The following is a 12,265-nucleotide window of genomic DNA, read 5'->3' on the forward strand; positions in this document are numbered from 1 at the left end:
GTTTTTCATAACACTGACCTCTAGGAATGGTGGTCACTTCTGCTTGGAGACACGCTATGATGTGTTTAGTCAGCCGTCTGCATCACAGGGTTGGTGAGAGGTCACAGCCACAGCTCACTGACATGATCTCCATTTTACAGCAGTCATGTCTTTGTTTTAAGCATCTACACTCGATGCTGTATTGTTATCAAACCACCAACTGCTTGAGAAAAGCCAAGGGGAACTCAACGCACCACAGCCCTGTCAGCACTGGTTCAGGTAAAGGCAAACCACCTTCTCTGCTGCCCTCGGGGCTTTCCACTTGCCCCCGGGGATAATAGTGGGGTTGTGGTGAGGCAGGCGACTGCTGCAGATGGTGCTGCAGACGTCTACGGTTCAAGGAAACTACAGCCGAATTCCTGCCAGCCACCAATCAACACCCATAGAGCAAGAATCAAGTTTACCCGAAACAGCACCCTATAAAACACTGTGTAGGTCTGAGCTGTTTAACTTCCCTCTCACCTCCTGTTCCCTTTTCAAAGCTCTGGTTTTCACAAGTTGTCTTCGACCTGCACTTGCCTGTAGATCTATGGTGACTTAAAATGAACAGCGTTTGACACAATGTGGGCCATGGCTGTGATGTGGTACCAAAGAATATCAAAAGTGAAAAGTCCTCAACCACACAACAAAGTATTACAAGGAAATGCAACCACAAACAATATGAAATTCACTATCATAAGATGCAGGATGTTGACTGAGACTCTTTTCTTTCTTTTTTTCAACAGAATCTCTTTTATTTTGTCTTTATCTGCACAGGAAACGGTTGTTAAGGAAAGTCCCCTTTTATTCTAACTAAATACATCTTTATAGTAACTCAGAATTCACACAGATTGCTAAGGTTCATAACGGTTCTCAAAAAAAACCTTATTCCAGCACCCCAGCAGCACTTGATTTATATATTTTCTTACTAGAACCTTTCGTCCACAAGGCTTCAGTTCATATGTGACCAGACAAAAAGGCCTTACTGCATATGAGAAACTTTTTCATCAAATTTCAAAAAACTTTATGAAAATGTAAAAGGCTGAAAAATCGAGAGGAGCCATTCATCAACACATTCTGGTCAAACACAACAAGTTCAGAATCTGGATTTCTGTCTGTAAAACAAGCGTTTTGAATTTCCATCAGAAATGATACTCAATATATTCCTCTGTTTAAAATACTGTGCTAATTCAGGGGACGTCTTCGGCCTTTCAGCGCCGTGAGGAATACGACTGAACATTAATACAAGCCGCGGCTACGAAATCAAAAGACACAGGAAATAACCGCCGAAACATGACAGGGTTGCATTCAAGACCACAACATTAATTAAACAATGTTTCAAAAAACTGACCCGTGATAAAATAGTATTTATTTTTTCATACATATACTTCATTTTTAGAGGGTTTCACTGCATGGGGTACTCTAAATATGTCATGAGTGTCTGAAAAAACTTAGTAGTGTTTTGACTTGGGGTGGGGGGGGGGGCTTCAAAATGCTTCATGTTCACATTTTGTAAAAATCAATCGTCTCTCTCCAAGACACAAAACTACAAGGCTAAATGTGGTATTAGAAATTAAGCACCAAACAATTATCGTTCCATTCAGTATAAATGGAAACATTGTGCAACCTGTTCAATGACCTTAATGAACATGGCAAAAAATATGTAAATCTGATCATTAGACACAAATCACTCAAATGCAATCTGGATTCAAGTGTTGTGTTTTTTTTCATTTTCTAGAACCGCTGATCGATAAAAGATCAATCGGAATGATATTACAAGAAGTCTGTGGTTCCATTCACCAGCATTTATACAATCTGAGAGTCTAGTGATTTCCACTTAGCAATATACTGAGCTATTGTTTGACCGTATCTTCATGTTATAAAACAAAAACGAAGCAAAAACCTTTATCGTTAAGCTCTGTTATCGGTAATAGACCAGTGTCTCTGTGTCTTCTAGCTATTATTCTCATGTACAAATATTGATATCAAAAGTTATACAGCACAATTCTCACCATTTTTCCTTTACAAGAACTTTGATTAGTGAACATTAAATGATCCACAAGTTTAGATGAAACCAAAACAAAAATGGTGCCGGCCTCAGGAAATAAAATATAGATAAACACAAAAAACTAAAATCTGCTTCAGGCACAACTTAAATGAAGGCATTTGTGAAATGATCATATCAAATATGGAGCTTATGTCCAGTACCCATAGGCTTTGAAACAAAAACAAAAAAAATGCTATGACCACTTTTATTTACAAACAGCTAAAATCTCTGACAGATTCATGCTTCACTTCACAACCTGAATTTGTCCTTAAAGTGCATGCAATAATAAGCAGTTTTACCAAGTGGGATCTTGAATTGTGATAAAGAGAAACTGGTTGATCAAGCTGATGCCAATCGATCCTACATATCAAATAAAAAACTGTTGCCTAGAAAAAGTGAGGGACCACAGTATACTGTATGCATAAGCACAATATGGAAGTATGACTGAAGAAAATGTAAAATAAAAAAATGAATAAACTCTGACCTTATCCAGTGACCCCCATACAGTAATATTATCCACATTCAGAGCATTAAATAAATCAAACAAAATGAAATAAACCTCGTAAATAAAAAGACAAAGCAGCTTAACACCACGGGGGAGTCCGCAGCTCACATTCCACAATGTCCCTCCATGTAACACACACATTTAGCATCATATGAACATGATGGGTTTCTACTTAAACATATCAAAGTGCCCATTTTACTAAAATTTCCTGATTTATTCATTTCATACCAAAAGGAGAAAATGGCATGGAGGAAAAACAAAAGAGTCTGTTGTTCTGAACACATAAGTTTTGAGTTACACTGACTAGGTTTGATTTTTATTGACATGTTGTTGTTGTTGATTCTTTTGTTTTACTTTCCCCCTTCAAGTTTCACAAAAGAAGTTCTCATTGCACGAGACACCTCGATTCAAAGATGCAATATCTGCGAGAGAAGAAAAGCAATAAGAGAAAGTTTCCAGCTTTGACGCCGTGGGGCGCGACAAATGGCGGAGTGGACGTGAAAAGGGCGTGGATATGTTCTCCTCCAGAGATAAGTCCACTTTCATCTGTTGTCTTCTTTGGGGAAGTCCAGAGATCCCAGGCTTCCGAAGCCGAGACTTCTACTTTCTGTGTCAAAGGCGTTCATTTCTCTGTCCTGACGTTCCAACAAGTGCTTGATCTTCTCAGTGCGTTCCTTCTGAAGTGCGGCCAGTTCCTCCTCAATCTGCAATCGAAAAATATCACGGCAGATATTTCATGATATGGAAATCTGAGTTGTGTTCGCCAATAGATTGAAAATTAACATGGGACACATGGAGGCTTCCCAATAGTGAAGCCAAAAGTGCCTTGATCACTCCCTAGTGGCTGGCTGCAGTATAGGTCATAAACCCTGTCTCCTCCATGTTAGTTGGTGGGACACAGGCAAAACAAAAAAAAAATCTAAATAGACTCACGGCTTAATCCTCTGTTCGCTACTGTGAAAACTCCAGCTCCCAATGATGCAATCGGTGCAAAATGGCAGCTCTTTTCGTTTCTGGATAGTGAAGACACGTCGTCCATCTTTATTTACAGTCCATGGTTTTGCGGTCAGTACTGTTGCCAGTGACTTTACGAGTAAGATATAATGAAGGTTGTCATGATAATTATATTGTGGATATTCATGATTCTCTAATGATTAAACTTACTTGGTGGTAGCTCTCCTGACCCTTAGCACCGCCCAACCGCTACAGCTGAAATGTTGAGTCCTGATATGTCACTCAACATAAAATATGTCAGACATTACAGAGTCTAGTTTCTCCAATGTGAAGGTGAATGTAAAGGTTTTATTTTGATATTTATTTTGAAGATATTTGAGGATGTCTCCCTGCACATTAGTTGAGCTTTATAACCCAAACAAGCAAGAAATGAATTTAAAAAAACACCTCTTGGAAACCTGTGGCTCAGAGGTTAGAGTGGGTCGTCCTCAAAACAGAAGGTCGGTGGTTTGAGCCTAGTCTTCCCCATTCTGCATGCCTCAGTATCTTGTACTGAAAGCTTGTGCTGCTTTCATAGAGAATCATACAGAAAGTTCTACACAAAGATGCACTGTCCTTTGAGTGATCATCTAGAGAAGCACCATATAAATACAGCTCATTCACCGTTATTGAATTATTAAAACATGTTAGTTGCATTGTAAGCTACCTCATACTGACAATTCAACTTGTACCAATCTATCCAATTAGCAGATTACTATGATACTCTTTGTTTGCTTGCTCATGCTCCCTGGTGGACGTTCTCCATTCCTTTTTTATGCTCTTTATTTTATTTTTTAATAATCAGCAGATATCCCAGCAAACCACTACCATCAAACAAAACATGGTTAGAAATAATTACATAATAATAATTAGGGCAAACTGTGTATTGTAGCTACACTACTGGTACAGTCACACTCATAAAGTTGTGAGTTTGGTGGGACTTTTATATCTGGGTTGTAATGAACACTGCAGCCTCTAGGGGCCATTAAAGTCTCCTCCAACTGCCACCTTAATAAATTTCCTCCTGCACATTTATCTATCTGCTACCTATGAGGTCACTGTTTATATAATTTGGTGTTTCAGAATGGTGTCCATCTTAAACCTACCTTCTGTTCAAGGTGCGCCCTGCGTATGGAGACCTTCTGCTCCAGTTTCTGCTGCTCTCGCTCGTGTTGGGTCTCCATCTGCGACTTGGTTTTTCTCTGGTAGGCGTCCAGCAGCTCCATCTCCTGCTTCAGCTGCTGCTTCAGAGCTTGGCACTCGGCTTCCTGCTCCTCATCCAATCGCATCTAGAGACGCAGCGAGACAGATACAAATGAGCCATGAGCCTAAGCCGGGCTTCGTTTATCAGAACGACGAGATTTCAGCAAAACTGTTGACAGCACTTTGGATTTTTGATTATGAAGCTGGAAACAACTGATGCACATATGGTGGACACATATGTGAAGGGCAAATGTGTTGCACCGATGAATATAAAACATACAAATGATGATTGAGGTCCAGTTTGCAACTCATGACAAGAAGCTTCAGGGTCCTCATACCGCCTGTGATGCCATCATCTCGTTGATGCTCTGCTCGTACTGCTCGGCCAGCACGGCCAGTTTGCGCGTCTGCTCCTCTTTCAGGCATTTCAGGATGTTCTTGTGGTCGCCCTTGGGGGAGACCTCCAGCTGATGGTTCCGAAGAGCTTTGTACTGCTTGTTCTGCACCTTGCAAGTGTCCTGGAACTGTTTCTTGATCTGCATCTCCAGCGCCTGCAGAGGGAGACAGAAAACCTTTTAGTGTCCTGTTCTTTCATGTTTTACATTCAGATGGTAAAAATATGGAAAAACTAGTTTGAACAATAAAAGAAACAGGGAACATGATGTCAGGATATCAACTCACTAAATAACCAAATACACTGGTAAAGAAAACTCTTCAGGCACCTTGAGGTTTCTGGGCTGCTGCCGCTGCTCCAGACTGTGTTTCCTGTGCAGCTCTCTCTGCCGCCGGCCGTTGTACTCCTCCTGGTTTTCTAGCTCCGTCTGATGCTGCAGCCGCATGAGTTCAATGCGCAGCTTCTGCAACATCTGCAGCTGCCTGCGCTCCAGGTCCTGTGTGGACTCGTCCTGCCGGATCATCAGGGCATGTTCCATCTCCTTCTGGGTCCTCTTCTTGTTCAGCTCCTGGAACAAGAAGTTGATTCATTTGATTACTTTACTTAGAAACCTTAAGACTTGTTTTGCTTCATGGGAGCTCTGTCCTATCCTTTTTAACTTCACAAGCTTGTTTTTGGTCATTCAAGATTCCATTCTAAAAATAGCTGCAATGTTAAAGGGAACGATATGCACCCAAACGGATTGACAGGATTTGGAGGTTTCTTGCTATTTCATGGTCTTTTAAAACACAATTCATCCTTAAATTGTCATCCAACTTTTTGATTGGCTCTGATGTCATGAAGTCTCACTACCTCTCTCAGTTGCTCCTGTTCAAACTCGTGCTTCCTGACCAGACTCCGGCGTTTGAGGGCCCTGCAGCTCCGGTCGTAGACCAGCCTCTGCTGGGCCAGCAGGTGAGCTTCCTCCTCAGCCTGAGAGCGCTGCATTGTTTCTTTGTGCCTGGACAGACGCTCCTGCTTCTCCTCCTTGGGTGTGCAAGCGTCTTCACTCATCTCCTTAACAAACACAGAAACACAGACACAACAAAACAGAACACAATGAAATCCTCTGAGAACATGTTACTATGTGAGCGACATGACGAATAGCTTAATAAACTTTGTTCATGATATTTACTTCTTTGATCTTGTCTTTGCAAAGCCTGTACTCCTTTTTCTGGTTGTCTAAGAAAGACGTCAGCTCTCTCTTTTGCTGAGCAACAATCTGTTGCTGGATCCTCCTCTCCTCTGATGCAACTGACTTCATCTGTGAGGAGACATTTAGAAATTTCACCAGAAATGTCTTGACAAACATAGTTTTTAGCTTAAAGTGAATGAAATCGCTGTTTCATTTCCACCTCATTCATAAGAAACACCCAGAGAGCCGTACCTCTTTGTCTGTTTGAGCAGCGTGCCGCTTGGCCAGTCTTTCCAGCTCAATGTAAGTGTTGTTCGCATGTGTCTCTAGTTCCTTCTGCAGCCGGAGCCTATGCTCATCCATCTCGGCCTTTAGCCTGTTCTCCAGGGCGATCAGCTGCTTCTGGTGCTGCCGCCGCATGCGCTTATACCCAGACATCTGCTCCCGCAGCTCAAAGTCCTGCTCATGCTCCTGGATCTACCTGATGACCTAGACAGAGGAACACAGGAGGCGGGAAGTAAAAGACACAGAGCAGGCAGAGAGACACAACTGCCATGGAGGAGACGGGAAGGGGGGGGGAAGGAAGAGGGACAGCTGGTAAGTCAGAGGCTGTGGCCTAAAAACAGACCAGATGCACTACTGAGGCAAAGAAGAGCTCTTTCAAAGAAAAGTAACGAGTCTACAGATCCACGATAACATAAGACTTTAAAAGGTGATGCAGAAGTCTCACTTATAATCAATATAAAACAGTTTCAATCCCATTAAAAAACACAGTTGTCCAGTCATGCTTTTGCAGCTCAGGAAACTTTCAAAGATCAGCGTGTTTTTATCCAGAAGAAATTTAGAGATTGTCATTTATGCCTTCATTCCCTTTTGTTTGGATTATTGAAATTCTCTCTCCACCTGCCTGAGTCTACATAAATTACAGCTCGTCCAGACTCCTCACCAAATCTGCTATTAGCTTCCAGTACATTTTTGAATCATTTTAAGATTTGATTGCATACTTTTGAAGATCTGGACTTACCTCAAAGTACATTTCTTTTGACACCATATATGCTCGGTCATAATCTGACCTCCAAGGGTGACCGGCTCTTTTCTGTCAGGGCTCTGGCAACACCTTGTTTTTCCTCTTTTCTCATCCGTAACCTTTTCTCTTTTTCTCTGATTTACTTTTAAACTTTTTCTTATTGTTTGATTTTCAATCCATTTCCTTATTTGCCTCCAATTTTTTTCAACTCTGAATTGCAAAGCACCTTTTGCAACTGTGTCTCGAAAGGTTCCATATAAATAAAGTTTATTAGATCCCATTCAAAATTCTACATGAATCATTCAATTACTCACTACAGTGTGCTTTCCAATTAGCAAGGAATATCCACACCATTTCAAACACTGGGATCGTGACCCAACAATCTGAGACGACGTGTGGAAAAGCACCCTTCAACACAAACTAAATCCCATTAGCGGCAGACGGCGAGCAGAGATTTGCACATGGACGTTCGTACGAATGCATAAAAGCAGAGGCAGAGAGAGGGAAGCTGAGGATGGAAAAATGACATCCATTAACAGGATACGGTTGCCATGACTACAGATGTACAGCTGAGAACACAGACACCCCCTTCCCTCATCCTCCTCACCCCCCTCCCCTCCACCAGCACGCACGCACGCACGCACACACACTCACTCGCTCTCACACACGCGCGCGCGCCCCGTCCGCGTGCACTCGCACACGTAGCCCTATTTTCCATGCAGGGAGAGGGGAGCTGCGTACCAAAGATGCTGATTTGATGGTGGTGGCGATGTGTTCACGGGTCTTGCAGTCGGGAGACCGGCTCTTGTGAGAAGTAGGCCGCAGCTCTGGCCTGGTGTCCCCGTGCACAGCCTCATCCCTCACGCAAGCATGGTCCTGCAGGGGGGGAGGAAAAGGGGGAGATCGTGGGGCTGGGTGCTTCCCAGGCCCTCCGCACTCGCTGTTCCTGCCTGAGCCGCGATCACTGGCGAATCTCCCTGAATGCAGCACACATCCAGCGTCAAATGCATCATTCCCCCCGGCTACTGTCTGCAAGTCCTTCCTAAGAGAGAAGAGGGCATTGCCAAACAATTGTGCAAGGCAGCACCAAAAAAAAGAGGCAGCCACAGGATGGAGTCGGGTTTTCTTTTTTTTTTTTTGCTTTCTGGCGTCCCCCCCTCTCTTCCCACAGAGGAGGAACCAAATGGCTCCGGTGGATAAGGGTGAATTATGCAATGCCTACCATTGATAATCGGAGAGCACGGGGACGTGTTCTGCTGCCACTCTTCTCTTCCGCCTCAAAACGCAAGAAATGTTTGGGAGGATAAAGACTTCTCCTGTGCGCCCATGATCGCATGTGGTGCCGCGGGTAAAAACGCTGGAGTCAGACGGTGAGGCGCATCCGAACATGTTTTTATTTCCCCGAATCTGTCGCCTGACGATCCGCTTGTGTTCCACTCGAATTTCTGTCCTACATTTACAGCGCACTTGGTCATGGTAGGTGGTTCTGGTGCCTTCTATTCATCTCTTTCCTCTGTCCCCTGCTACACTCCCCCTTCCTTTAAAGAGACACCGCAATACTACAGCCTCCTCTCAGCAGGACCAAACTTCCACATCACACTCAGTGGATTTTAGAAATAATACCAATCAGGTGTTGTCATGTGGGAAGAACATGTTTTCTTTATATGCACAGGGCTGTTGTTGAATATAATCTTAGTTCCCCACTTTAAACACATTGAGCTATGCCAGATTTAAAATCAAATTTCAACCGTTTCAAAATAATTTAATGCATTTAAAGTAATGTTCTGCAGTAATGTAAAAATTATAGAATGATATATTATCTCACACTATAAATGTGATTCTTGAATGTAAATGTTAAATGTAAATATGAATGTTAACTGCACAAATCTTAAATAATATCTAATTGTTATCCCTATGTTAAATAAAAATGCAAAATATGAATATAAATGTTTAAGAAAAACTAAATGCGAAATATAAATGTTGAATATAAATATACAACTTTACAAAAAGAAACTTGTAAAGAAATGGGAACATAAGACCATGCTACCATCCTCTGTGGACTATTAGCATTACAATTAATGTGCAATAATAAATAATAATAAAGCAGAATCCATAAACATGCTTTCTTTAACGTCTTATCATTTCTATTGTTGCTTAATGTGGCAACAGACAAATATTAAAATGCAGTCTCTGTCTCTCTCTGGTGAACATATCTCATCATATGTGTGATGTCATTACTGCTGCTATGTACAGCGCTATTAAGATCAGCTCTATGGCTTCTCTGTGGCTGCTTGGGGTATTGCATAGTCCAACACTTAAAGGTCCAGTGTGTAAGATTTTTTTACATTAGTCCAGACTGGACAAACTTTTTGAGTTTTTATGACAACTGAAGCTACCACGGGTTCTGTTTCATGTTTGGAAGGGGAGGGTGAGGTGGGGGGTGTTCAGATGCAAAATGCAATGTCACCACTAAATTCTACACACTGAACTTTTAGCTACCACCTAGTACAACTCTAGCTACTCCGCAGAACAGCTAGCAGCTACCTTACAATGCCAGAGACTGAAAATACCATAGTAACCTAAACACAACTAAACACAGTGACATATGACATTCTACATATAACAACCACCCAGAGCCTCCATATCACTCACTACTAACTTAACTAAATGTTAATAAAAATGATGTTCCGCTAAAAATGGTGTACTTGAAATTTCCTCTGGAAATTTTTTTTTGTACTTTCAGTAAAGAACAAAGCAAAGAAAGAAAGAATTAAACTTTTCAGAAACAGTTATATGGTACTTTTTATAGCAGACACCTGGTTGGATTGCAAACAAATAAAGTCAAGAAACCAACCAAGTAATCACACACCCTTATATTTGTGTTCGTATTTCTATTCTGTTCTATAATTATTTTACATTACCTCTTTTATTTCCATCAGTTATTTCAATTAGTACATTAATCCCTGTGATGTCATACAAGAAACTTTACCCACAGGTCATATCTGAAAACGGCTGAACAATAACTTGTGTCCTATAAAACTCCAAACACTAGGTGTCACTGTTTACTTTTGAATGACCTGGCCTTCGTCAGTGAAGCTCTGCGTCTCATGGATGAAGCTGAATGTTTGCTTTTAAGTGTGATGAGAGTTTCACACGAAATTAAAAGGTACTCGTTTTCAGATTCTTATCAAACTTAAAAGTAAACAGAGAACCTTTAATCTCTTGTGATAAACCTGATAAACATCTACATTGAACATCTCATATAGAGGAAATACGTGGGTGATTATCAGAGTAAACAGGATTTCAGGGATCACGTTCAATCTACCATTTAGAAGTAGATGAGCAATGATTGAAATAAAAGAGAACTGGTTCCTTCTAATCTTTTAATTTGCTCATAGATGCATCAGCAATGAAAGGAGACAGGTACCTTTATTATTCTTATGGTAGGAGCCGTTTAATACAGTTGAAAATTATATTATTATATATTATAATAAAAAATAATCTAAATTGAAGACTGCAGCTTTTCCAGAGATTCTCTGCCTTAAAGCAAATGAAAACTCAAACCAAGTCATTTCTATATTCAGCTATTCTGCCCTGTAGAGGACATGGCATCAATGGAAATGCATAAATCACTAATACACATGTTCAATCAGAAAATGCTGTCATGCAAAAATATTCCTAAGACTCAAAATCAGTTCCTATTTTTACATTGGTGAGTTTGCATATATTTGTTACTGTAGTGGTGATCGTGCATTATAGTAGCAGATAGAATCTCATGACAGGAAAACAAGCAAGTTACAGGAAATCACATTTAGTAAGCTGTAACTAACTTCAGTCAGTGCTACTTAGGTCGCTAACTTGACCTACATCTCGCTCTGCTGGTTTCACTTGTCTCCATCCTGCCTCTGTCTGATCTGAACAGGTATGACGAGCTCATTGGCCGGCTCGCTGACGGACGTTCCGGGAACGGGAGCCTCCACTGACAGGACTCCATCACCAGACAGGGACGAGCTGATGTGCTGCAGGTCCACCCCCTGCGGCAGCCTGGACCAGAGTAAAGTAAACTTCTGTGTCACGTGTTTTTTAAACCAATCTAATATAAAAATATCCCAGAGATGTGAAATTACACAGATTCATTTAACTGACTTGTATTTCCTGTTGAAGCATCTTGTCACAGATCCATGCTGATCTTGCCTTTCTTCATGATTTCCTTCAAATGAAAACAACAAATTGTAAGTAAAACACAATATAAAAACAAAACATTACACATTGCTTTCAATTTCCAAATTGCAAATGATGCGTTTACTTAGTTTTCATCACACGATTCATTAAAAGAAGAACAGGCATCACCTGATATCTGCAGGTATCCCTCCTTGGTTGTGATTGTAATCTCTTCAGGTGAGAAGTGGTTGACGTCCAGGTTAATCTTCCAGCCGTCCTGCCCAGTGCGGATCTCTGTCACCCCACTCGTCAGTTGTTTCGGGCCCTTTGCGTTACCATCGAGCGGAGGCAGAAGCGGAGTCTGTGTGTACCCAGGCCAGGAGAACGAGGCCAGCCTCCTCTGTGCCCAGTCTATCCAGTCCACATCACTGGGCTCCAGAAAAGGAGGGAGGCCAAAATCCTGCGTGAAGATGCGGCTCGGCTGCGTCCAGTTTGGAAAAGGATCCCAGCTGACATCTCGGCGGAAAATGGGACGGGATAGTATTTTATTTTGTTCGCCCATATCCCAGAAAACAAGCTCTGAGTCGATGAGAGGGTTGTTGAAAATGCAAAGCCCGTAGCTCCACCCTGACAAACAGGTCTGGATTGATGACCTGGACACCGAACAATAGAGCAGCTGTATTTTTGTTGTCTGGGTGAGCAGGGGCCTGATTTGGCATATATACCCGGCTGACTCATTTTAA

The 12,265-nt window shown here is 41.7% G+C and overlaps 2 protein-coding genes across 8 annotated transcripts; both read right to left on the reverse strand.

Moving 5' to 3' along the window:
- Positions 1–809: 809 nt before the first annotated feature.
- taok3b (TAO kinase 3b) lies at positions 810–8,922 on the reverse strand. 7 transcript variants are annotated; one of them, XM_069513971.1, is made up of 9 exons: positions 8,584–8,922; positions 8,103–8,403; positions 6,587–6,883; positions 6,335–6,463; positions 6,013–6,216; positions 5,489–5,728; positions 5,105–5,317; positions 4,670–4,852; positions 810–3,274 (listed from the first exon to the last, which is right to left on the reverse strand). In XM_069513971.1, the coding sequence occupies exons 3-9, from the start codon at positions 6,770–6,772 to the stop codon at positions 3,113–3,115; spliced, it is 1,317 nt and encodes a 438-aa protein (XP_069370072.1). In that variant the 5' UTR covers positions 6,773–6,883; positions 8,103–8,403; positions 8,584–8,922; the 3' UTR covers positions 810–3,112. The 7 variants fall into 7 exon arrangements, with proteins under 7 accessions (XP_069370072.1, XP_069370069.1, XP_019937771.1 ...); XM_069513968.1 differs by having other exon boundaries at positions 1,188–3,274; positions 6,587–6,823; positions 8,584–8,896; XM_069513970.1 differs by having other exon boundaries at positions 1,366–3,274; positions 6,013–6,213; positions 8,584–8,883.
- Positions 8,923–11,033: 2,111 nt separating this feature from the next.
- LOC109626345 (heat shock protein beta-1-like) lies at positions 11,034–12,198 on the reverse strand. The gene is made up of 3 exons (XM_020082218.2): positions 11,712–12,198; positions 11,508–11,571; positions 11,034–11,405 (listed from the first exon to the last, which is right to left on the reverse strand). Exons 1-3 carry the CDS (start codon positions 12,082–12,084, stop codon positions 11,246–11,248), a joined length of 597 nt encoding a protein of 198 aa, XP_019937777.1. The 5' UTR covers positions 12,085–12,198; the 3' UTR covers positions 11,034–11,245.
- Between the last annotated feature and the right edge of the window lie 67 nt (positions 12,199–12,265).

Source organism: Paralichthys olivaceus, chromosome 18 (genome assembly GCF_024713975.1).
Source record: "Paralichthys olivaceus isolate ysfri-2021 chromosome 18, ASM2471397v2, whole genome shotgun sequence".
In the NCBI taxonomy this organism is placed as follows: Eukaryota; Metazoa; Chordata; class Actinopteri; order Pleuronectiformes; family Paralichthyidae; genus Paralichthys; species Paralichthys olivaceus.

Excerpts from the sequence above, each read along its gene's own strand:
- taok3b (XM_069513971.1), bottom strand. The coding sequence starts at position 6,772 with ATGTCTGGGTATAAGCGCATGCGGCGGCAGCACCAGAAGCAGCTGATC. Across the intron at positions 5,729-6,012 it reads AACAGGAGCAACTGAGAGAG|GAGCTGAACAAGAAGAGGAC; the intron begins GTAGTGAGACTT and ends TTCTTGTTCCAG. Across the intron at positions 3,275-4,669 it reads GGGCGCACCTTGAACAGAAG|ATTGAGGAGGAACTGGCCGC; the intron begins GTAGGTTTAAGA and ends TTTCGATTGCAG.
- LOC109626345 (XM_020082218.2), bottom strand. The coding sequence starts at position 12,084 with ATGGGCGAACAAAATAAAATACTATCCCGTCCCATTTTCCGCCGAGAT. Across the intron at positions 11,572-11,711 it reads GGGATACCTGCAGATATCAG|GAAATCATGAAGAAAGGCAA; the intron begins GTGATGCCTGTT and ends TTTCATTTGAAG. Across the intron at positions 11,406-11,507 it reads TGCTTCAACAGGAAATACAA|GCTGCCGCAGGGGGTGGACC; the intron begins GTCAGTTAAATG and ends ACTCTGGTCCAG.